Source organism: Phocoena phocoena, chromosome 2, assembly GCF_963924675.1.
Source record: "Phocoena phocoena chromosome 2, mPhoPho1.1, whole genome shotgun sequence".
Classification (NCBI taxonomy): Eukaryota; Metazoa; Chordata; class Mammalia; order Artiodactyla; family Phocoenidae; genus Phocoena; species Phocoena phocoena.
The window spans coordinates 2966938-2991841 of record NC_089220.1 but is presented as its reverse complement, the minus strand read 5'-3'; the positions used below and the strand labels follow the sequence as shown (position 1 = coordinate 2991841).

Here is a 24904-nt window from a genome sequence, read left to right as displayed (position 1 = left end):
CGTTGTGCTGTGGCGCTCTGACCTGAGCGCCGTCCTGCCCGCGTCTGCGTGTGAAAACCGTCTGTGACCACACCCCAGCAGGTCCTGTCCGCATGCTCCATCCAGTCCACCGAGCAGTGTCTGAAACGGAAAGTACTTCGTGGGCTAATGTCTCCAAGTGGAAATGAGGGCCTTGGTACCCGCTGTTCACTCTCTCTCGAGCCCTTTCTAAATTGTAGTCGTTGCTTGCCATTTACAACAGCAGCAAAAAGTAGATCGTGTTGTGGGTAATACAGCTTGCGTGCCACTTCCATGACGAAAACACGTAGGTGGGTTTTTGAAGCCCGATTCCCCATCTCAAATCTGCCGTTTTGAGAAATGATTTAATAGCTTCCTTATTTTAGGTGGGTTCCCAATCCCTCACTCTGTTCACTGGCGTGTACCTAGAAGTCTTCCTGATGCTGACCCTTGTGTTTTCACAGGCTAAGTCTTTTCGTCTGCTTGGAGATGTGAAAGCAGGTTCCCGTGTAGGCCGGTTGGGATTTGGAAAGCTGTGGTCCTTCAGGATTTGGGTTGTGTCTGTTTTAGCAGTTGTGGCGGTTTAATTTTTTCATGTGATTAAAAAATGTGATTTAATTTTTTTAATTTAATGTTTAATGTGATTTAATTTTTTTAAAGTGAAGATTTTAATAGTGAAGATTTCTAACGTAGTGAAGATTTCTAACGTAAATATGCTTTTCCTAGTCCACCAAAAGAGGCCATATAACAGTTTTACTCCTGTCTCCCTTTTGTGGGGATCGTGTGAAATGAAGACAAGGCACTTCTGTGAATTTTAAGTGTGGCTCTGGCTCAGTGTTTCTGCCCCTTTGCAATGACAAGACGAGGCCATAGGAGGCCCAGGGCACAGAGTCTGGTTGCCTGCCTTTCCTTTGGGAGATGAGCCTCTCTGGGGAAATGTGCCTTCCTTATATCACCTGTCAAGAACTTCAGCCTCGGGAAGGTTTTTATTCCTAGTGAGAATCCTCTGGCCCCGAGCCTGCTAGTGACAGAGATTTCCTGTAGGCATTTTGTAGCATCCTTGTGTGTACTTTTCCTTGCCCTGAGCCCCAGCAGGGCCTCGGAGCCCGCACTGCTCTAGGCACGGCCGCTGGCAGGGTCCGTGTAGAGTGCTGGTGTCCTCTTGGTGTGGCCGAAGCTGAAGATCCCCGCAACACCGCCTGAGCACTGCAGTGTCTCTGTTCTGTCTGCCCCACCCAGCTGAGCCCCAGGGGGCAAGGCACCGTGCAGACCCCAGCTCCCTGCTCCCAGCAGGTCACCACCTCTCTGGGCAGATGGGTGCCAGCTGCGTGTCCCAAATGCGCTTTCCCAGGATACAAAAATGAGAATGAGACACGGCCCCAGGTGTCAAGGAGGGGAGCCAGGATGGAAGCAAAGAGAATCCAGTCCGGGCGGCCGGATGATAGCCCACGCTGGGGGTTGTGCTGGCGATGCTGGCGAGAGGCCTGGTCGCGCCTTTAGAGACATGTAAAGGAAGGCTGGAGGGTAGGGTGGCCACGGCGAGGCGTCCCCACGGCACCAGGACCTTAGCCCCCAAGAGTGCTGGGCGCCCTGGAGGTGGAGCCAGCCTCGTAGAGGCTCACCTAAGGGGCTTAACCAGCCGGGGGCTCAAGGCAGGGGAAGGGGCGACTGGGAAACCGAGCTGCCCATAGACGGAGCATCACTCATGGGGGAGGGGGGGTGTGATCTGTGTCAGGGACAAAGCTGGAGAGGGGGCAGGACCCGTGGATTTTATGCCCAGAACAGCGTGCGGGCGTCACAGTGTCATCCAGAGCTAGTGGCCTCGGCAGGCTCGCGCTCAGGAAGCTCTTCAGGACACTCGGGGGCTCCTGGGGAAACGTGTGGAGATGCCGCTGCTGGACGGGGCTGACGGGGGGGCTGCAGGCATAGCGGGCCGCGGGGGCCTGGGTGCCCATTGGGTGGAGGAAACAGAGCCAAGGGTGTGGCTCCCGCGAGGAAGCGGCGCGTTTCCCAGGGTGGTGGAGAGGCTGGGCCAGGCAGCCACGGGGGCCGGTGGGGAGGTCGGGGCGGCGCGGGTGAGGGTCAGCGAGACCCTCGGGGCGTGAGTACAGACTATGAGTACAGACTGGGAAGACAGTGCAGACTGTCTTCCCAGCAGTGACAGAGGAGCGGGGCGCGGCCGGCACCACAGGCAGGGAGGGGCAGCTTCAGGGATGACTGTGGCCCCCGCGTGGCCACAGAGCGGTCACCCACAGCCTGGTGCCCGGCGTCCCGTCGGAGAGGCGAGGCCCAGAGCCGCGGGGGTGAGCCGAGGGGTCGGGGGCAGGAGGGGCTGCTGAGAGCTGAGCGGCCCTCTTGGTCGCTCGCCCACGTGGCAGGAGGGAGGTGGTGGGCCAGGCGGGGGCGTAGGGGTGGGTGCCGGGTCCCCAGCCCAGGCAGAGGGGCTCGCTGTGGCCAGGAGGGCACGAGCCGGGCACAGGGCTGGGGGAAGGGGTGCGAAGCTGTGGCTCGGAACCCCAGCTCCCCCTTCACTGGCCTGGGGCCCCGCGGTTAGCGTAGGTACCTCAGTGTTCCCGTCAGCCAAGTGGGATCATAGCAGACACTTACAGGCTGTGCTTGGAATAGCGCCCAGCTCGCGGCAGACGCACAGAGAGTGGCCGCCAAATGCTGAGGACAGTCAGGGCCTTCCGTGTGCCTTAGCTCCCCCGCGCCGTCACAGCCACCTCCGAAGTGATCTCATCCCCACGTCCCACTCACGGAAACAAAGTCAGAAACCCGTCCTGCTCACAGCAGAGCCTGACTTGGCCCAGACCCCGAAGAGAGTGGAGTCCCAGGGCGCCCCGTGGGGAACAGGAGCGGAGCCAAGGGGACCCCACTGACACGTGGGCGTACCGGGCCTCCCGCAGGGCCGCCCATGGGGTTGCAGAGTGAGGTGCGAGCTGTGGGACCGATTGGGGTTGTGTTGTTTGGGAGGAGAGCGGAGAGGCTGTGAGTAAAAGGGTGTGATCGGTGATGGGGTTTAGGCGAGTCTGGAAACTGCCGAGAAGATGACCAGGAGCGAGGGGGCAGATAGAGGAGGGCAAGGCTGTGCGCAGAGGTTGGGGGCTGGAGGTGGAGGTTTCCGCGGGAAGCTTTCCGTGACCAGATCCAGGCTCACGGGGAGTCAGCAGGCTGGAGGCTCCAGGGCGGGGCGTTGCCCAGCAAGGGGCTGGGACAGTCTGGAGTGAGGCGACGCCCGGGGCCCGGGCGCTGCAGGTGTAGGCCGGGCAGGGAGCACTTCCCTGCACGTGGGCTCCCTTCAGGAGGGGCCGCGGGGGGTGGCCTGGGCCAGGAGCCCTGGAGCCGAGCCCTGAGCGCTGACCTGACCGAGAGTGACTCCGCGCTTTGCATTGCAGTACGCAGTGTGTAGTCAAGCGAGCACCATGAGCCTTCCGGTGGCAGTGGAGACAGATGGGCCTTTATTTGAAGATGTGCAGATGCTGAGAAAGACAGTGAACGAAGAGGCTCGCCAGGTAAAAGTGCACAGAGCTAAGCTGGGTGCGCTCCTAAGAGACTTGCTTAAGACGTGCCTGTGATGTTAGTGATGTGATAGACAGCACTGCCTCCTATGTGTAAGCTAAAGTGAAAAATGCCATGGTGGGATCTTACAGGAAACCTTTCATCCATATACCTCAGATCAAATTAGTAGAAGCAGTTTTTAAGGATTAAGTATGTGCCTGAAATGTCTTTCTTCATTTACTTTAACAGTAATAATCCCAATTCTTCACTGCAGTCAAATGTTAACGAGAGCAAAGACTCAAAGGTTTGCGGTGACGTCTTCCCCCTCTGCGCCCTCTGCCCCCTTGCGACTTCTGCTCTGGCCCAGAGGCGCCCCTCTTACTTCTCCACAGTTACTGCCGGCCCCCCGGGCCCCAGGACATCAGGCAGAGCCCTCATCCTCTCAACAGCAGGGTCACGCTGCCTCGCAGGCCTGTGCCAGGGTCAGGGCTCTGTCAGGACCCTCATGCAATACCCACACTCGAGTGGTTTTGTTTCCACTTTATTTAGATCACCACCGATCCAGAGAAGGGCCCCTGTCACTAAATGGGGAACCTTTGCGATTTAGGCTTTCAAGAGGGTAGTGGGTGGAGTTCCCACGTGTAAGGAGCCTCGCAGTTGCTGTAGGTCTCCGATTGTACCTCCTGTTCTCAATCCTTGCAGTTGATAAAGTGCTAACTGGATTTGGGGATCTGGCCCTTTCTGACTCTGAAACTTTAATCCCCTTTGAGCTAAGAATTCCTAAAGACATCCAGCACCACAATGCTGAAAAGTAACAAGTTAGGCTAAAATTATACTGAATGCAGATGGTCTCTAGATGATAGTGTCATTCTGAGCTCAGACAGAGAGGGTTTTTTTTTAACCTACTCGTTTTTAACTCAAGTAAATTGTATTCCCCACCTGATCAGACAGGATCGGGCATCACCAAGAGCACAGGCTCTAGACCATGCAGACTGCACTGCCCAACGCGGCGGCCCTGAGGCACACGTGACATGTGGCCGTCGGCTCTGAGCTGTGCGGCAGCCCAAAACACACCCGGGAGCTCCCAGGCTTAGTGTGAGGAAAGGACCTAGAAACATCCCCTTCATAATCTTCTGTTGCTGACAACATGGTGAAATGGTAGTATTTTGGATCTACTGGGTTAAATTTTTAAAATATTATTAAAATAAATTTCATCAGTTGCTTTTCACTTTTTCAATGTGGCTACTAGAAAATCTGGGATTCCATATGTGGCCGGCATCGTCTTCCGACCAGGCAGCGCCAGGCCAGATGCCTTTCCCTTGGTGCTTCCAGAGTAAAGCACCCGCACTGGCCCGTCTTGCCCCTTCCTGCCCGGCTAGTTCTTGGCCTTAGGTTAAGATAAAAGCAGGTGGACGCAAACACGAAACATACAGTGCAAGAACAGCAGTAACTCGTTTTTTCACTTCATCCAGTTGGATTCCATCATTTCCTTGCAATATTCTTAGCAGTGAACAGATTGAATGAAAAACGTGAAAATCCTTATCTTTCCCTCTCTCTCTGGGGTGTTAATTTTCCTACTTCTTAATTTTTTTTTTAAACTTGGAAAGGAATTTGAGGCCACCTGTTTGATTACCATTTTGATGTTTTGGCTTCAGGTGGGCTAAAAGACGTGAACACTGGCCTCGTTACTGAAGGTGGTCAGAGGAAATCAAAATCAGGGTCCCTGCTACCAGCAAGCCTGCCGGTGGGTTTATGACCACATATTAGTCTTTAGGTCACTCGGGCCGTACAACGTAGAGAAAGAAACTGATGTCTAACAAGCCGGTCTTTACACATGAAATATTTTTAGGGTTGGAGGATTTTTCTTTTTGGTAGGTACATCCTTGGACTTGATCATTAAAGCTAGGAAAAGAATAAGCTATGCCCAAAATGTGATGAACGTATTACATAATTACATAATCTATGGGCCTAGGCTTTCTGATTTAGGGCCTACTCTGTAGGAGATGAAGGAACACAAATTAAAATAGCATTCTCATCTTGAGTAAGACTGCCTTTGAAAGTCAGCTCTAGTATCTCCGTGGTGGCCGATCTTCCAGCGGCCCTTGGAGGAGGGCGCGTCTCCCTCCTTCCCTGCAGGAGTTATGAAGGAAGCAGCCTCTATAGTCATCTCCTCGTTAGTTCTGAGACACCACGTGTAGACAGGACATCGCTTGGAGAGCTCTTTCAGTTTGCTGGTTTGTTTTTATGACTTTTGAAATTAGACTGTATGACTGAGTTTTCTGTGTAACTGACATTCTTACAAAAATCATCCCCCTACCCATAACCTTTAGATTTCTACAGATCACATTCCTGGGTTGGAAGACTCCATGCTATTAAGACGTCAGTTCTCCCCCAAAATTAGCGCAATCCAGTCAGAATCCCAACAGGCACTTTTCTTTTTTTGAAAGACATAGACCAGTTAATTCTGAAATTCATATGGAAATGCAAAGGACCTAGAATAGCCGAAATAACTCTGAAAAAAGAATAAAGTTGGAAGACTAACACGACCCAATATCAAGACTTACTGTAGACTTCTATGGGTCAATTGAATTTCCCCCCAAATATCAAAATAATCCCGCATTTCTTTGAAATGATTCGGATGTGGGCTTGGGATGCATGTGAGGTACATGACAGTGTTGCCGGAGAATCGGCAGAGGAGACCCTAATGCTAATGGAATGTACTTGGTTGGAATTTTGTGGAGGAATTCAATTATCTATTTACCTGTCGGATCCATGATTTGGGTTTCTTTTGAGAAGATTGTGTAACCCTATATAGAACCTCCAAAATAAACTAGTAACGTTCATGTGAATGACATTGACATCAGAGACATTTAAAATGTTTTACAATTCTCATTTTTAACAGTCGGTCGGGAGGAAAGCAGTGTCAACCATGCAGTTAAGGAAGGTGTAGAAAGACGGAAGGTGGGAAGTGAAGGTATTCCTTACTCAGTACGTAGAAGTGTATTTAAGGCTTTTATATTTAGGAAAATCACTGACAATGTTATGTACATGAAGTATTTTCCCTTTTTTCCCTGTCATTCCAGCTTGTGATGGTGAAGACAAAGAAATCTGGTCCCTCCAGAGATTTTTGATGAGTTCTGTCCTAAGTTCAGTAGTAAAACGTGCGCTCTTCTGTATGACCCACCCCGATGTCGTTTTCCCATTTACTGTATAGATTTAGCCTTTCAGCGTTGCCATTTTGCTGCAGACAGAGGCCGTTTCTCTCCGGCTTGCACCTCCGTAGGGGCGTCTGGGGCAGCGTGTCCGTCTGTCTTGTCTGCCCACCGTCAACAGCATGCTCGGCCCACACATCCCTCCACCAGTGTCACTCGCCTAGAGGGACCGTCTGCATGATGTCCCACTCTCCTGCCTCCCCTTTTTCTGATTTTTTTTCCCGCCTTGTCGCTTGTGAAATTGCTCTCTGCTTTACACACTGGTTTTAAATGGCTATGCAGAGAGGCTCAGATGGGTCCATCACACTCTCTGTCCTTCCAGAAGCTTCCGGGGTCATGTTTGCCTTCTCAACTTGCACTTATTGGTTCCAGGCATTTTCTATCGAAATGTTTCTTCTCTTTGGAATGCCTGTTGCAGCATTTATTAAATATTTCAAGTATCGGAAAGGCCTGATTTTGTTTTGCTTCGCTTTGCTTTGTTTTACAGCTCCACCTGGAGTGGACATAAAATTCAGGGTAGAATTTCCCTCTGAGTTTTGCATTGGTCGAAGGCAAACACGCTCCACAGATGAGACCACTCTTACAAGGACTGTGACCGTGACAGGCAGCCCCTCGGGGACGGAGGGGCCTCCACAGTCTCCTGACATGCGGGGTTGTCCTGAAGGCATCTTACATTAGTTCCCAGGAGGAAAAAACCAGAATTCCTGCCTTTGCCATAAATGAACGTTAATATTCAAATAACAGTTCTAGAAATAATCCTAAAATGATGTCATGGAAAATTCCTTACAAACCTTGATATTATTGAGGTTGTCATATAAATTTGCAAAGAACCCTAAGAAACATTAGCTCTGCAAAAGTGTGTACTTTTCATATATGGCGTCCGCAAGGCCTTGGCTATTTCATTAATGCAAAGAGAATTACACTTTGCATGTCGTACCACCGATGTTGGCAAGCTGGGTGCTGTGAGGAGTGGTTAGGGATACGTTCTTTCTGTTGTCAAGTGATTGACTTAATACAGATTTTCTTCTGGTAGGTGTTTGACCACCACCACAAACGTAACTTCTTCTCTTTAAATATAATCTCCCCTTTGCTGGAGACACTAAACAGAAAGGAAGACGTGGTTCTGGTTAAAGTTCCTCATGCACTGGCAGCTTCCTGGTACATACGTTGTGTCTAGGTGATTTAGGTGGCTTGTTGTTTTGTTTCAAAGATACTGCTATTGATGCAATGGCCCTACTCCAAAACCGAATAACTTGTTTAACTATTATGCGTGGATATGGACACTTTCGGTGTATAAACGCACCATATCAGCCCCCCCCCCTTTCTTTGCAGACACAGATCTCTCAATCCCCATGCAAAAAGGGATTCATGTAGGGTTTTTTAGTTTTGGGGTGTTTGTTTTCGTTTTGTTTTGTTGAGTAAAACCAAAATGTCCTAACTTTAGGGAAAAAATGGAATGGAGATGGGAGTCTTATATCTTACCCTTATTAGGAAATTTTATACAAATAATTAAATACAGTTTTTCTGAATTCTAGAGGGTTTTTCCCCCTACATGACCCATTTAATACCTCTCATTTTAAGTATCTTCTTTCAAATTTGATAGACGTTTTAGACCTGTTATTTATTGGCTTCGAGTCCAGTTTAAGTATGTTATTCATTCTTTCTTTTTATTTACCTCCAAGGGAAATTTCAACTTCCTGAAATGCTTCTGGAAGGGACATAGCCATAAATTGACTTCGGTAACATTCTGTGAAATAGGAAGATTTTACAATTTATGGGATTTACTAAAACTGGTGAATTTGCAAATAGCGGTACTCGATGCTCTGTACAAAACTACACATTTTATAAGACCACAATGCCAATATTATGCACGCCGTCCTTGGGTTACTTTTAATAAATGAGGCGTTCTTGGTTAATGAGGGTGATAAGAAACATCCTGCCCTTTGTGTGCTCCAAATCCCCAGGGAGGCGCTGAGTGTGGGCACCACTGGCTCAGTGCAGAGCGAGCACACTTCCGGGTCGGTGGGTCTGTAGCCAATGCCGTGCGTTTTTATTCCAGGCACAGAAGGACCTGAAGAAGGACCGGCCCCTAGTGCGCCGCAAGTCCGAGCTGCCCCAGGACCTGCACACCAAGAGTGCCCTGGAGGCCCACGGCCGTGCTGACGAGCTGGTCCCCCAGGACGGGCGCTAGCCCCGACGCCGTGCGCGCGCCAGCCCTGCTCCGGTCTGTAGAAAGTACACGCTCTGTGTGCCATACAAATCAGTTACACTCAAGTCAAAGCTTTCTCCAACCCCGTTCCGTAGGCAATAACATCCTTCCGCCTCAGCTCGAGACTAGGAGTTCAAACAATGGTGACCACCCAGGGCCACATGCCGCCCATGGTGTCCCCTGCACGGTCCCAAGTAAGCTGGTTTTCCAAAATCAGAGCTAAGGAAAGCACCCTAGTCATCATCTTCACGTTCTCCCCAAATGGAATTTGCGATCATTTAAGATAGGTGGTCCAATGATAATATCAGTGTTTTTCAAATCAAAGGAGCACTTTAAAAAAGTATTACCTACTTTTTAAGACTTTACAACCCTTGAGATTGTTTCCACGTGATTGTTAATGCCAGCAGTTTCTTTCTGGGGTTTTTTGGTTTGTTTTTGTTTTTTAATCTCATGGAAGTGGTTCCTTGCTGTCATCGTTCCAACACCACTCAACTGGGAAAGTGACACGACAGCCCCCGGCCGCTGCCTCTTCCTAAGGTACTGCTTTACTTTGACCAATACCATGCGTACCACACCCTGCTGCTTCTGTGTATCGCTAAAGCCATATTTCCAAGTCTGCGGTCCAGGACCAGGATCCGGGAGTGGGCACGTAGGAGAAATTTGTTTTAAAAAGAGCTTTCTCTTGACTGGAATTGGAATTTTAAAGTGATGTGTCTGTGTTTTACTCTTTGCGGAATGATTTCTCTCTACTTACACGTTGTTGCCCTTGAACAAGGCTCTTCAATTAGATAAAATTATATTCTCTGAGAATTCCACATTTTGTAGAAAATTAGGACGAGATCATTTTGAGTGAGGCCAGCTCTCGGGCCTGATGCAGGCCACCGCTGCCTTTGGGCAAAAGTAGCAGGAACAGCGCCGTGGGCAGGCACCCCCCTCCCCGCAGTGTGGCCCTGAGGGCTTCGTGGAGGCGGCGGCAGCGATGGCTTCCAAGGAGTCTCTTTCTGTTGAAAAGAGCTCACGTAATAGATGCCTCGTAAGGAAAATACAGCGTCTTGAGTTTTCATCGGTCTTCAATGCTGCTAAATATTTCAGACTTCCTTGCATGTATTCAGCTTTTTGTTTTTGATGGAACAGCACGAGGAGAAAAATCTTTAAACTTAATGCTTTGTTCTTTATTACTCTCCGGGTGGCCAGTATTTTGACTTACTTATCCTGCTTGAAAGCTATTTGAGATGCGTACTGCTGCTCTAAACCAGTGATTCTAGTTTCTTCTGTCTCTGGCATAAGATTCTATAACTTGATGTTAAATGTCTTGATGCATCAAAGGTAAAACGTGGCTTCTTTCAGGATCTGTTTTTCAGTTGAGGTCTTGGGAATCCACTCAGACGTTGTGAGAAGCAGACGTGGTTCCCTGTGCAGCTGTGGTACGTGCTGCCCCTTGGTTTCACTTAAATCCTTTGATGATGTTTATTTCCTTGTTTCCTGTAGGAAAATCATTTGGAGGGAGGGGATTTCTGGCGTTCAAAGCAAGTGCTAGATTAGAAGCTGCCCCAGCTGAAAGGGGAGGAACCCTCTTTGTGAGCAGGAAGTATCCATCCACTTCACCATGATGAAATTTATCATTTAAAAAAAGTTTAGATGCCTTCTCCTTTTGAGGGAAAAAGGGTGCTTTTTATTGTATAAAGCAGCGTCTTATGTATTTTGATAAACCATTGTTTGAACTTCCGTCTTTAGCTGATAGATTCTCAGATATACTTGGTTTGGATGTTCGCAGTTATGTTTGTGACAGAGGTTTCTGGGAAGCCTCTCCTCTTGCCCTAGGGAAAAAGCAGAATACCAGTGTTTGGGTGATGTGGAAAGCTCAACGTATAAGAACATCTTTTTGTCTAGGTTTTACTTCTGCTCTTTATTGAAGACAAACATTCACCAAAAAGGGAGGAAAAAAAAAGTTTTGAGAGAAACTAATTTTCTTTGACAAGAGTATTATTTAATATTTTGGGCTATGAAAGTTTTCCTAGTTAGTACTCAGATTCCCTGTGCTAATTGTCCAACTGACATATTATTACATAGATACACTGTTTATTCTGTACCAAACTGATTTCAGAAGTCCTGCATTGAAAATAAACTGGTGACTGTTTTTCTTCAGAAAGTTCTGCGTTTGGCATCTTCACTCTTTCTGAAGTGTATCTGTACATCAGAAATGTCACTATTCCGAGTGTCTTTTTAGTGCAGCTTTAGTATGGCTTCCTTTTAATATTGTACATACATTGTACCTTTGTTTTATGGTAATGAGTAATAAAAATGTAGACTTCATATTTTGTACAAAATGTCCTATGTACAGAATAAAAAAAGTTCATAGAAACAGCAAAAATAGGTAAGTGGCACAATTATTTTTCTTTAGAAAATATCTGTAACTTGATGCTTTAGTGAAATGTTAAGTACCTACATATTTTTTAACATTTTGTAATTCAAAACTTTTTGTTTTGACATTGTTTATGAAGAGAGACTTCATACACTTGCCATTTAATATGCTCTTTTATCTAATTTTAAAAGAAACTCTAAAAATGGTGTATTATATGGACTAAATAAAGAACATGTGAATTTTACTGCTCATCATGACACTAAACTTAGCCATGGTGTTGGGCAAGCCGGTTCCGATCTCTGTCCGGCGACAGTTAGGGGCAGAGCAGCCCCGCCAGGGATACCGGCGGGAGTCCCTCACTCAGCACTGGCGGGGCGCCCACGCTGCCGTCCATCACAGCCACGTCTTTGCAGAGCCTTCTGTAAGGTCATTTTTCTACTTTTCTAATGGGAAAAAGTAGAGATGACCTTTTAACAACCACCTCTTGTTTTGTGAGTAGGCAAGTGTGAATCAGAACACAGTTTATAGAAATGGAATTATTTGAGCCCTAACCATGACGTTTAAAATTATTCTTGAAGAGACACTGAAGTCTTGAGAACAGAGTCGTGTGGCTAAGAATATGAGTTTGAGATCCTAGCTGATCCGCCCCCTTCTTACTGGGGGCCTTGCTGTCCTCACCGGTGCTGTTACCGAAAGGTCGCTGGGGGCAGGCCCAGTATCAAGTTGCTCTGTCCCGTCACTGCAATGACCTCAGCCTCCCAGCAGGTGGACCGTGACCCAAGCCCCTCAGTTCCTTTATCTGCCAAACGGTCCCTGTGACTCCCCCCACCCCAGGACAGAAGTGCAGAAGTCGCCCTTGGAGCTGGGGTGTCTAGGAAGGGGAGGTGTCTAGGTAACCAGTCGTCTCGGTTATCAGTCTGGCAAGGTAAGGGCCCAGGCAAAGTCTCCAGGGTGGGAATCTCTGGCAAAAGAGACTTCCTGACTTCACTTACTCGTTCATAACACGGTGAACAGGCCCACTGCCCAAACCAAGAAGCGATCCAGTAACCGTAACTTAATCTACGTCCCTCACGAGCTTTCTTCTCCAGCCTGGAGACCGGCATGACTTCATACCATAGCAAGTTGCTTCATGGGTGAGGAGACCCAGGTCCCCGGAGGTTCAGTGAGCGTAGAAGCCACGTCTCCCAATTCCTGGCCCCTTGCTCGTGCCGACATGATTTGAGACCCCAGATCTTCACCTAAGGTGATGCTGGGACCGTGTCAGATCTCTGATGGCTGTGCACGGGTTCCCGCCGCCAGTCTGCACGCACCAGTGCTGGGCATGATAAAGGGCGCCCCCGTACTCAAGACGAAAGGGCAATGAGCCGGTTCCCTTCCATTAAAGCACTATCTGTCCTTTAACTGACATGCTTTTCCTCCACTCTTGGCATTAAACCTTCAGGAAATGGCAAACACAGGACTTCCCTGCTGGCGCAATGTTAAAGAATCCGCCTGCCAACACGGGACACGGGTTCGATCCCTGGTCCGGGAAGATCCCACATGCCGCGGAGCAACTAAGCCCGTGCGCCACGACTACTGAGCCTGCGCTCTAGAGCCCGTGCTCCGCAACAAGAGAAGCCACCGCAGTGAGAAGCCCACGCACCACAACGAAGAGCAGCCCCCGCTCGCTGCAGCTAGAGAAAGCGCAGGCGCAGTAACGAAGACCCAACGCGGCCAAAAATAAATATAATTAATTAATTAATTTTAACATTAAAATTTTAAATGGCAAACATAAATAGCAGTTTCTTAGTAATTCCCTTCTTGAAAACAGTTGGCAGTACCGTGGGCCACCCTCCACCCCCCAGAAAAAACAATATGGCAACAGCGCAGATCAGCCTCCTGACCTGTGGAATCTGGAATTCTGGGAACCCTTGGTCTAGTTCAAAACCCTTGTTTTACAGAAAATGAAATAGACCCAGAGACAGGAAAGCCCGGAACTAGTGGGCGTTGGCACCCGGTCCATCGTACATATTTAATGGGATCTCAGAGTTGTGTGCCTGTGGGTCGTCCTTTATGTTGCCTGACACTTGCATTCTTTCTAGGTTGTGAATTTTTTAAATATCTCTGGGAAAATGAAAGATTTACTTGAGATAGGCAACAAGCTTCATATGGAAGTGTTTTTACTTTAACAAGTAAAAATTTAGGTATTTCCTGAATAGAAAAAAATGCCATATTAAAATCCAAGTTTCTCAGAACATTTGAGGAAAGCTTTTTGGAGTCATCCGTGCATTGTACAGGATGTACCAGAAATGCTCAGTCATTTATAACCACACATTTTCTATTTAAAAAAAAAAGGTACCCTTATTTTTCACCCGTTGCTCTTTCAAAACTTGAGTATAATAAATTAAAATCAAACACGGGCCCCCTAGAGTGAAGACTTGACCCAGGTGAAGATAGTGGAGAGAATTCCAATCAACAGATGTCTGTGCGCATGTGGGCGCTGGGCCCTCAGGGTGCCTGGGACGGTCTTGACACCCACACATAGAGGGGCCGGTGCCGGCAGGACGGGCCACACCTGCCTGCCACCTCCCAGCCACAACACTGCATTCGTCTTCATCCCAGGAATTGGTGCTGTCACCGCTGCTGGTCAAACCCGGAACACAGCCTGGATTCTCCCTCCACTAGGGATTCTTAAATCCCAGAGACCGCGCCTCCCAGGTACCTCTCTGTCCATCTGCCTTGCCCCAGCTTCCATCATCCCCCAGACAGTGTGACGGCTTTCTCTCCAGAGCATCTTAAACGGTGATCACGTCACCCTCTTGCTTAAAACACTTGAGTGCCTTCACATGGCACTTAAATAAAGCCTGAACTCCTCGCCATGGAGATAAGAATCTCTGATCTGACTCCTGCTGACTTCTGCAACCCACGTTCAGTGTGTCCCATCAGGCCTCCATGTCTCACCCGATGACCTCTTTCCCACCGCAGGGCCTTTGCACAGGCTGTCATGCCCATCCCATCCCCCAAAGTGGCCTGGCTGACTTCTTTTTATCCCACCAGTCTAAACGGCAATGTTTTCTCTGAAAGAGTCCTTCTCTGACCACCCTATCGAGTTGGACACCCCCGTTACCCTCAGCCCACCCCCTTCCCTTCAGAGCCCTGATACAATTTGTAATTATATTTGTTTCTTAGTTAAGCGCCTCCACCATCAGACAGGGACCTCATCTGCTTTTTCATCGTGTGTCCCCAGTGCCCAGCTCTGCCCCGGGTGCAGACTTTGCTCACTTTGTCAGGCGAATGAAGGTGCAAAATGCTGGGATGCCCGCCGGGGAGGGGCTGGACCCCTGAAAGAGGCAGGCCGTGGGGGAGTCTCGCTCACTGCTCATCCCATCACGGGGTTTACGGGATGTGCCAGACAGTAATGCTGGTGATGAGCTTCACAGACAACCTGCTTCTATGGAGAGATGCCCAACAAGTCAGGATCACGACAGGCAGAGGGCGGGGCGCTGCAGGGGACACCTCATTGGGCTCCACTCAGTGAAGGTGGAAAATGTTCCAAGCAAAGGGATGTGTACAAAGACCCAGCGATGGGGGAGGCCTGAAGTTTTGCTGGAGCTACACCGTCACCAGAGGGACCAGGGAAAGTGGCCGAGGAGTGAGGCTGCAGACGTCGGCAAGGGCCAGCTCGCTGCGGAATGTGGACCTTAGCCGATAGGCAGGGGGTGGCGGGGTTGGGGGGCACGTAAGCCCCTCAAATTGAATGAGGTGGGGAGAGTGGGAGTCCCGTGCAGGAGAGCGAGGACCGGCCGGGAGGAGCCAGAGCCGCCTCAGGGTGCGAAGTCTCTGCTACCGCTGGGACTCGGGGCGTCTGGCCGTGGGGACCAGGCGTGATGCCCCTGCGTTCCCAACGCCCGCGTGTCAAGGAGTCGGGCCGCGATGGCAAGGGAAGGAAGGCTGGTGGCCAGAGAAGGCTGTGCAGGGTCCCCCTGCACAGAGGGTGGACGGGGTGTCCACGCACTCTCCCACCACCCCAGCGCCAAGCTAGGGGGCAGCCCGGGGACAGAGACTCAGAGGATGCGTGGCCTCCCTGTTCTTAGCAGGATCAAAGCTCGTACCTCACCCGGGTGGCGGGGATCCAAACACTGCTCTCATCCTTCACCCACCCCTGCCCGCCCACACCCTTGACCAGACGCAGGAGGCACACAGGAAAGAGAAGCAGCAAGGTGACCCCGAGCTCAGTTGGGTGGTGCTGAATGGTGATGCCATTCGACCTCACGCATTTGGTCCATTCCCTCCACACACGTCTTTGTTGTATTCTGAGCAGGATGGCGCTATCCTCGAGCACCTCCCCTTGGGCAGAAGAGAATGAATTGAAGACGTAACTAACTAGCCCAGCTGCCTGGGGCCCGGAGGCAGGTGGGGTCGGGAAGGGTCTCTGGAGGGCTTGGCCATCGGGGGAGGCTGCTGACCTCGGAGAGAGAACCGCTGGGCGTGGTGGGAAGCAGGACGGAAGGTGAGGACGTGGACAGGGGACGTCTCAGCATCCTGGTGGAGACACTTTGGGGTTTAGGAAACCAGAAAACAGGACCTGCTGCAGAGGGGCTGCTCAAGTGTGTTTGTGCATCAAGGGGAATAAGCCCATCATGGGGTCTGTGAAGGCGAGAGGGGCCTGGAACCCAGAGCACAAGTGCAGGGGTTGGTCTTCAACAGGAACAAGGACAGATTATCCATTGTAACAGAAGGAAGGCAGGGAGGGAGGAATTCATGTAGATGCATAGATTTGCGGCGGGTAGATGAGCGAGTTGCCCTCTGATCCCCTCAATGCTCAGTGAATTCTGAATGTCCAAATGAGGCTGTACTGAAAGTGAAACCGGTGGTGTGATTCTCTCTGGCCACATGGGAGGCCCGGGGTAGGGGGGCAGACGTTCCACCTCCTACCACCTGCTCGCCCCTCCTCCAGGATGAGGTTTTGCAATTTACCATTAATTCTCCCTGAAACCGGCTCTTGCGAGGACGCTACAGGTGATGACCCAGAATTCACAAGAGGTAGCTGGCCTTTCTCTCACTATAAAGGAGGAAAAAGAATCTGTTTCCTCTGACGGTGCCTCCCTGGGGTTGCATCCCCCTACGCTGTGAAGAGACATCAAACAGGTGATTACCCCGTAATGCCCCCCAAGGGGCAGCTGGGACAGATGCCAGAGGGCCCCATCCACTCATGGCAGCTTTCTAGCTCACCCTCCAAAGCTGGGCTCCAGGGAGGAAGGCGACTTGTAGCCTTCACACTGGGCTGCGATTCCAGCTCCATCCCCCTCTGTGCTCTCATCTGTGAAATGCAGGTAACGATTCAGTCCGTGTAGGTGTTTGGGAGGATTAAAGACATGATCATTTAAAGTGGGCAGAGGAAGCTCAGCAGACGGCACCTGCTGTAATTGTCAGCGTTATGTGTCCTCGCCCCGTTTCACAGTGAGAAAACAAGGGCTCCCGAGGGAAGGGGGGGCTCGTCCACAGCAAAGTCAGCCACCCTGGTGGGAGGAGCTGGTCATCATGGATCCAGAAGGAAATTCACAGCACAGTGGGGAGGCTGGGAGGAAATAGCATTTATGTTTATTGTGATGGATATGCAAACGTGTACAACTCTTTGGAAGGGCAATTGGGTAATGTTTAAAATATTAAAACTATTTTAAATGTCATGCCTTTGACACTGCAAATCTGCTTCTAGAATTTAGCCACTGAGACTGTTCGTGGTAGCCTTGTTCTCCATAGTGAAAAGTGGTAGAAGCCAGAGAATGTATTAAACAAATACAGGTGCATCCTGAGAACTTAGAGCTCCTGGCACATAATGGTTCCATCCAAACCCCAGCACTGAGACGATTAAACTCTAGCCTGCTTCTAGCAGCAGGAGGCTGTGTCCCTAGGATGACCCCAGCCCCCCATTCAAATGCCTGCCTGAGAAAGCCCAAGGCTGCCAGGAGAATTTCCCATTTGTTCCAGCCAACCCCTGACCACAGGCCCTGACCTGCCTTCCTCATTTACTAAGGGCTTACAATTATGAACCTTGCTCGGTCCCTTTTGAGGTGTATGTGTACCTTCCACAGCTCAGGGGTGTCTTTCTCAACGACCTGAAAGCCACTCCCTTGAAATGGACTCATCAGGAAGGATAGGGCTTTTATGGAGGGTAGAATTCTGATGGGTAATTATCGGCTAGCAGACACAGCCAGCCCGGTCTTACCTACACTGACCCACCGTTGGTGATTTTTCACTCGAGCGCCACTGCCCACACCCCTCCCTGCTCCCTCATCCTCCCTTTGAAACACCAGTCACCTCTGAGGGACTTCCCTGGCGGTCCAGTGGTTAGGACGCGGCGGTCTCACTGCCAGGGGCCCGGGTTAGATCTGTGGTCAGGGAACTAAGATCCTGTAAGCCACACAGTATGGCCAAAAAAAATAAAGGCAATAAAAAAATTTTTTAATAAAAAGGGTCATAAATCAACTATATTAAACACCGGTCACCTCTGCGCAAATCAGAACAGAACTCGGCTCTTTCCCCTGCTGTCTGTAATGACTGAATGATATCTATTTCCACCACTTTAACTAATGTTGGCTATATTTATCTTCGACCATCCATAGAATGGAATAGTATGTAAACTTTAAAGAAGGTTTTACGTGGGGACTTCCCTGGTGGTCCAGTGGTTAAGACTCTGCGCTCCCAATGCAGGGGGCCCAGGAACTAGATCCTGCATGCCGCAACTAAAGATCCTGCACGCGTCAGTGAAGATCCCAAGTGCTGCAACTAAGACCCGGGGCAGCCAAATAAATATTAAAAAAAAAAAAAAAAAAGGTTCTATGTGGAGAAGCACTTAAGAGTAGTGCCTGGCACACATTAGATGTATTAACTATTATTATGGAGATTAACATTTTTTATCTGTTGGAAAAAAGAATGCATTATAGGTGTATACATATATAAAAATGTATTGAGCTGCAGACTTAAGATTAGTATATTTTATGCTTTCAACTGTTCCATAAAAGTTTTTAAAAATGGAGACTGTGGGGCTTCCCTGGTGGCGCAGTGGTTAAGAATCTGCCTGCCAATGCAGGAGACATGGGTTCCAGCCCTGGTCCAGGAAGATCCCACATGCCACGGAGCAACTAAACCCGTGTGCCACAACTACTGAGCCTGCGCTCTAGAGCCCGCGAGCCACAACTACTGAAGCCCGCGCGCCTAGAGCCCGTGCTCCGCAACAAGAGAAACCACCGCAATGAGGAGCCGGTGCACTGCAACGAAGAGTAGCCCCCGCTTGCCACAACTAGAGAAAGCCTGTGCACAGCAACGAAGACCCAGCACAGCCAAAAATAAATAAAATAAATTTTTAAAGAAACGAAACTGTATTAAAACTATATGTTCTTACATGGAAAGTTATTCAAAATATATGTTTAGATGAAACAAGCAAGTTCCAAAACAGTTTGCTTAACAGGATCATATTATATGCATACACATATATAATACCCCCAAACAGAATATATCATATACTATATATAATGTCAGTATGTGCAAACAATAGATAAATATTTCAAGAGCTTATATATTTCTGGAATGTGTGCACTAATTTTACAAGTGTACATTTTACAAGTGTACATTCCTGTTCCAGGTTGCAACACTTGGAATCAGCCAGGTCCTGACGCAGGACGCTCAGGCCGTTACGCTGACATGCAATCTCCCTCCTCACCACCAGAGGGCCGCCAGGAGCACCCGCCCGATCGCACCGCCGCCTCCCAGCATATGGGAGGCCTGCCTTGAGCCCCCTCGTGCTCAGGTATTTTTACATAATCGCTGGTCAGATTGTACTGTAAACTGGACACTCTGTGCTTCTTGACGCGTTCTCCCTGCATCACACATTCTGAAAGCCTTTAAATGGAAAAAACAAACATTAACTCGGTTATGTTTCTCCAGCCTAACTGTCATGGGTTCTTCAAAGCTGGAATAGGAGAAAGAATGAAAGTAATTTTTTTTTTGATTGAAGTGTAGTTGATTTACAATGTTGTGTTCGTTTCTGCTCTACAGCAAAGTGATTCGGTTATACATATACATACCTTCTTTTTCATATTCTTTTCCATTATGGTTTATCTCAGGATATTGAATACAGTTCCCTGTGCTATACAGTAGGCCCTTGTTGTTTCTCCATTCTGTATGTAATAGTTTGCATTTGCGAATTCCAGACTCCCAGTCCGTCCCTACCCCACCCGGAAGTAATTCTTACTGAGCACCTACCACATGCTGGACTGTCCCCCTGCTGCACACAGCATCTTATCAAATTCTCACAACAATTAGGTCGGTGGCATTAATCCCCATTTTTCAGATGAGAACACTGAGGTTCTGAGGGATTAAGTGATTTACCCAAGCTCACCAGCTAGTCACTGGTAGAATCCGAATCCCTGCAAGCCAGCAGGGTCCTAAGATTTTGCTTTACCCTCTATAAAGTCCCCACTTGTCTCCAATTTATGAGTGAAGAAAATAAATCCAGGGTATGTTGGTGGGAGACCTCAATCAGAACTCAGGGGTCCAGATACCCAGAACGTGCCCTTGCTAATGTGCCCTCTGCCTTCAAGTTTGGTATGCGCCCGGCTGTGACCAGTGCAGAAACACGAAGGCCTGGCATTGCTCTCTGACTTGCCACGTGGTTCAAAATTCAAAAAGAAAAACAGTAAAAAAAAACAAAAAACTTTCCTTCCTCTCCTCTCTGCCCTCTCTGCCCTACACCATCCACTCATCCAGTTCCACTCCCTGGAGGCAAACTTGCTTATTTTTCCAGAGATTATTTTATATGTTTGCAAATCAATGTTGTAGTTGGTTTTTTCTGAGTTGCAGTTCCCTGGCTATGGTATCCCCGAAAACCCAGAGACAGTGTCACCTATCTTACTAACTATCCCCATATCACAAAGACAAAACCTGAGCCCTTGGGAGCTGGAGTGAACTGCCCAAGGTCCCACAGCAGGACAACTGAGGGTCTGAATCTAAGGATGGCTCTGACCTGGGCAGGCCCCTGGGTCCTGCTCTTCCCAGTTTCCCTTTTGTGTTTGTGTCACTCTCTCCCTCCTCCCTTCCTTCTCTCTCCTTGCTGTAATCGCTTACAAACCCTCACCTCCCTGGAGTGTTGCTAAATTCGAATCACAGGTGGGAGGACCTTAAAGGTGGAGTCCAGCCCTCACACTTTACAGATGGGCAAACTGAGGCCCAGGAAGGCTCCTGCACATGTTGGATTTCTACATCCAGCCCTTGCTCAGCTGTCCTCTTTCCCGCCTCCGTCTGCCCGACTCCCTCCTGCTCTTGCATCCCTCACATAAACAGCCAGCCAGTTCTTCATGTGAGAGCACCCCTGGTTTTGCATCTTCCAAAAACATTCATCTCATCAGTCCACACCTTCCTAGCAACCCTCCAAGGGTCAAAACGCTGGCCCTACGCCTTCTCTTCTCTCCTCTCCTCCCGTGACAGGCCGGAATCTTACCCGTGCCGTTCCCCCCTCACCCTGACTCGGTTATTAGCTATTTATCCTTCAGTCTCAGATCTCCCTGGTGACCAATCCAGAGGCGCCCACGGCTTTTCCCTCAGCTCCAACCTCCCTGTGTCTCCCGGAGACCATGAGCTCAGCGGGAACAGTGCCTGGGCCTGTCTTGTTCACCACTGTGTCTCCAGTATCTGGCGCTGTGCTCCATCCCTCCACTCGCTAGTTCACAGGCTCCATCATGGTTTGATGGAAGGATGGATGAATGAACGACCCGGCAGAGGGAAGAGCCTGTTGCCACCTGGGAGGTGTGCAATCAAAAGCTGTGTGCGGTGATACCAAGTGTTCCTGTGAAGTAGACTGAGGAGTGTGCGGGGGGTAATCGGGAGAAATAAAGTTAGAACATTCTCTTCCCTCTAATAAGCATCTGAGGACATCTGTGCCAGGCCCCGTGCTGACAAAGAGCCCACAGACGGTCCATGTGGGGCCCTGTTAGTCCTGTGAGGGTTCTCAGCACCTAAGTCTGATGAAAGCCCCTCCGCCCCCACCAATCCCCAGGTGCTCCTACACAGCCTATTCTGCATATACCTTGAAGCGGATCACAGCCTCCGGAACTCCAGTCAAGGACCACAGCTTAAGTATCCCTACTCTAGGTGGAACGAGAAAAATCAAATGCGTGCTTGGAGCGCGAGCCAGGCCAAGACAGCAGTGAAGACGGAACCCAGCGCTTCGGAGACGGCTGCGGGGACAAGGCCTTAGGGCCAGGGAAGGAACGACGATAGAAGGCCCTTGGACCCATTTTAAGAAACTTATCCTATTCTCCAGAAACAGGGAGCCGGACAAACTTCCGGCCCCCAGCAGGATCCTAATCTCCAAGCCGGCTCGGAAAGATGACGCAAGCAGCGCGCGAGGCCATGCCAAAATACGACTGCCCCGCCCCCGCCGGTGCATTGTGGGGGGTTAAAGGCACCAACCGGATGCCAGTCTCGCGAGCGAGCGAAATTCACGCGGATGACAGAGATTGGTGGGGAGGGAAGGCGAGGCTTCTACTCTCCGAACAAGAGTCCCGCCCCCCCGGCCGGGATGGGCCAATCCCAAGGCCTCCCGCTCCTGGCCCTGGGGATTGGTCCGAGGGCTCACATGGTTAAGCGGGCCATGGGGCACTGGACCGAGCCGAGTCCCGGGCGCTTGACCGAGGTGGCGACGGTGTCTTTGTGCAGTGGTGAAGGGCCGGAGAGACCTAGACTCAGAAGCTCGCGGGCAACCGGCCGGTCTCGGCCTCCGCACGCGGCCGTGGGCAAGTCGAGTTCGAACACTTGCTGAATAAAGAACCCGCCTAAAAGGTGATCTGGCCCTCAGTTCCCTCGCCTGTGACATGGGTACAGTGTTGCCGGGAGAACAGGGTTGCCTCAGGTCTAGGTGAGGCGGGGTGCGTGGAATATGCCTGCCAAGTAAGGAGCGGGGCGAAGGCCTGGCGGGACGCAGCGGCCCGGGGAAACGGGCACCCTGTTCATCCGCCCAGAAAGCTGGCCGTGGATCACGTGTTGAGGCGAGCAGCGCCCCCTGTCCTCGAATGGCCTCAGGGACCAGTCGTAGACAGTGGGTATGTGGAGGGCCTGCACCCTCTAGGTGCGAACCACTTGACTTTGTTGTCTTAACTAGATCTTTCCAACAGCGGTGCGGGGTCAGTGTCGTAGATGGGGAGACTTTGCCGAGGCCGCAGAGCCTGGAGTGAAGGAGCCAGGGTTGGACCCAGGCATCAACCTGCTCAACCCGCAGGCCTTCCAGCAGTGGCTCCTGCACCCCGAGGGGGCCTGTGCAGCGCCTCCAGAAGGGACTCGGCCCTCGTCCATGAGACCCACCTGTCACTCGTGTCGCCTCTGCTTCCATCATCAGCCTCAGTGTCTGGAAAACCTTTACAGGCCTGTGGTGTTCTGGGAGCATAATTAGGATGCTGGAGCCACGGCCCAGAGTTGCAAGTTTCACTGTACAGGATGGGGCCTGCCCCTGAGCAGTCTAGGCATGGCCACATCGGGATCCTTTTCCCCAGAACCAAAGGCACCCACCGTCCGTTAGGATGCCTGGCCCTCAAGAGGAGGGGCTCTCTGACACATGAGATCATCACAACAGACCCTGCTTCACTTTCTGTTATTAGACTATATTAAGAAAAAGAAAAGGGACTTCCCTGACAGTCCAGTGATTAAGACTCTGAGCTTCCACTGCAGGGGCACAGATTCGATCCCTGGTCGGGGAACGAAGATCCCGCATGCCCCGCAACGTGGCAATCAATCAGTCAGTTTTAGATTTACTGAAAAGTTAAGAGTAGGGAGTGCCCTTATTACAGCCTCCCACATACACACATAGAGGGGCACACACACCATTTCCTTTATTGTTAACATCTTGCATTAGTTGTACATTTGCTACAATTGATGAGATGATATTGATACATTATTATTAACTAGAGTCCATAGTTTGTTCAGAGTTTCTTACTTTTTCCCCAGTGTGTTTCTTCTGTATCAGTATCCCATCAAGGATACTGTGTCACATGTAATTGTCCACCTCACTTCTCATTCTGAAGGTGCGGTATTGAGAGAGGTTAAAGAAGCACGTAATTGCTTAACTTGTTCTTGGCTTTAAGTCTGAGAAAATGCTAGGGAAGAGGCTGCTGCTGGGGGCTGCATTTTGGTGTTGTGTCTGGCAGGTGCCAGCCAAGTCGGGCACCGGGTCCTGGGGGAGGGCGGGGCCCTGAGGAGGGGCTTCCCTCCAGAGCGACCCTTCTCAGAGCGGCCCCTCGGGTTGGGGTGATGGGAAGTTATGTTTAGAGGATTGAAAATTTCTGTTTGGGGTGATGAAAACATTCTGGACATGGATAGTGGTGACGGTTACACAAATTTGCTTAATACCACTGATTGTACACTTTAAAATGCTTACGTTTTGGGCTTCCCTGGTGGCACAGTGGTTGGGAGCCCGCCTGCCGATGTGGGGGACGCGGGTTCATGCCCCGGTCCGGGAGGAACCCACATGCCGCGGAGCGGCTGGGCCCGTGAGCCATGGCCGCTGAGCCTGTGCATCTGAAGCCTGTGCTCCGCAACGGGAGAGGCCACAACAGTGAGAGGCCTGCGTACCGCAAAACAAAAAGAGCTTCCCGTGAGTGGCTAGCTGTGCTGGCCACTTTGTCTCATGTATTCCTCTCATAGCTCCAGGGGCAGTTGCACTCATTAGCCTCATTTAAATAAGGGGAACTTGGCACAGAGAGGTTAAGAGACTCACCCAAGGTCACACAGCTGGTAGTGGCCAGGATCCTACCAGAGCCAGGACTTTCTCACCACCCACTGCCGTGCCAGCCAAGCATTCCAAACCCCTCCAAAGCCAGCTTAGTAACAGGAGAAAGGTGTCCCTCAACAGGCCTGCAAGTGAGGCTGGTGGGTGACTGCGGAATCCTCTGGCCAAAGTGAGGACTAATTAACTATTGGTGGGAAGCGCTGATTGCCTGCTTTTTCAAAAAGCTGCAGTAGTGACCCTTGGTTATTAAACACATGGGTCTGTGTTCTGCAGCAGTGTTCTTCAGGTATCACCTGTAAATCTCCAGCCCCACACTGGCTGGATTTTGACGTTGCACCAAAAGAATTCCATAGCCAAGGAATTTAAGAAACTACACCTCCCCTGCCCCGCAGAGATTCACAAGGCCTTCTAGAGGCTCTGAAAAGTCCTGTCCAGAAGAAACTCGTTAAGCTTTGTCTAACGTAGTGATTCCCAACCTTATTTGACCCCAGAGGCCCATTTTCAATGCACGACCAGCCCCCAGCCTCCAGGTTGCCATGCACAGCTGCCCGGGCGATACTGGGAAACGTGCTGCTTCTAAGCAAGGGGTCTCACATCTTCACTTCGTGGAAGAGGAGCAGACGTGCAAGGAGGTTAAATGGCTTAACCACAGCCCCTCCTTGCTCAACTTAGAAAGTAAATATGAAATTGTTTAGGTTACAGAAACAGCAGTTGTCAAACTTACAAGAAGGCTGACTGGCAGTGCAGGGGGATTCCAGCATCTACTGGGATCAGGGAAATAGTACATGTTTTCTGATGAAACCCTTTAGATCCTACCACTTTCAGGGCAAAATGGGGGTTTTGTCTTGTCAATAAAATCGTGGAAGTGTCCC

The 24904-nt window shown here is 50.2% G+C and overlaps 1 protein-coding gene across 4 annotated transcripts in view; it reads left to right on the top strand.

Annotated features, from left to right (window-relative positions):
- Positions 1-11238, top strand: part of PPP2R5C (protein phosphatase 2 regulatory subunit B'gamma) — a 119071-nt gene extending 107833 nt beyond the window's left edge. For 2 of the 4 annotated variants that reach the window (XM_065871929.1, XM_065871927.1), the window contains exon 13: positions 8767-8898. In XM_065871929.1, coding sequence (XP_065728001.1) covers positions 8767-8898 — 132 coding nt within the window. Of the gene's footprint in view, positions 1-3392; positions 3510-8766 lie in introns of all 4 variants that reach the window. The other 2 variants (XM_065871926.1, XM_065871928.1) reach the window with 2 other exon arrangements.
- The last annotated feature ends 13666 nt before the right edge of the window (positions 11239-24904 follow it).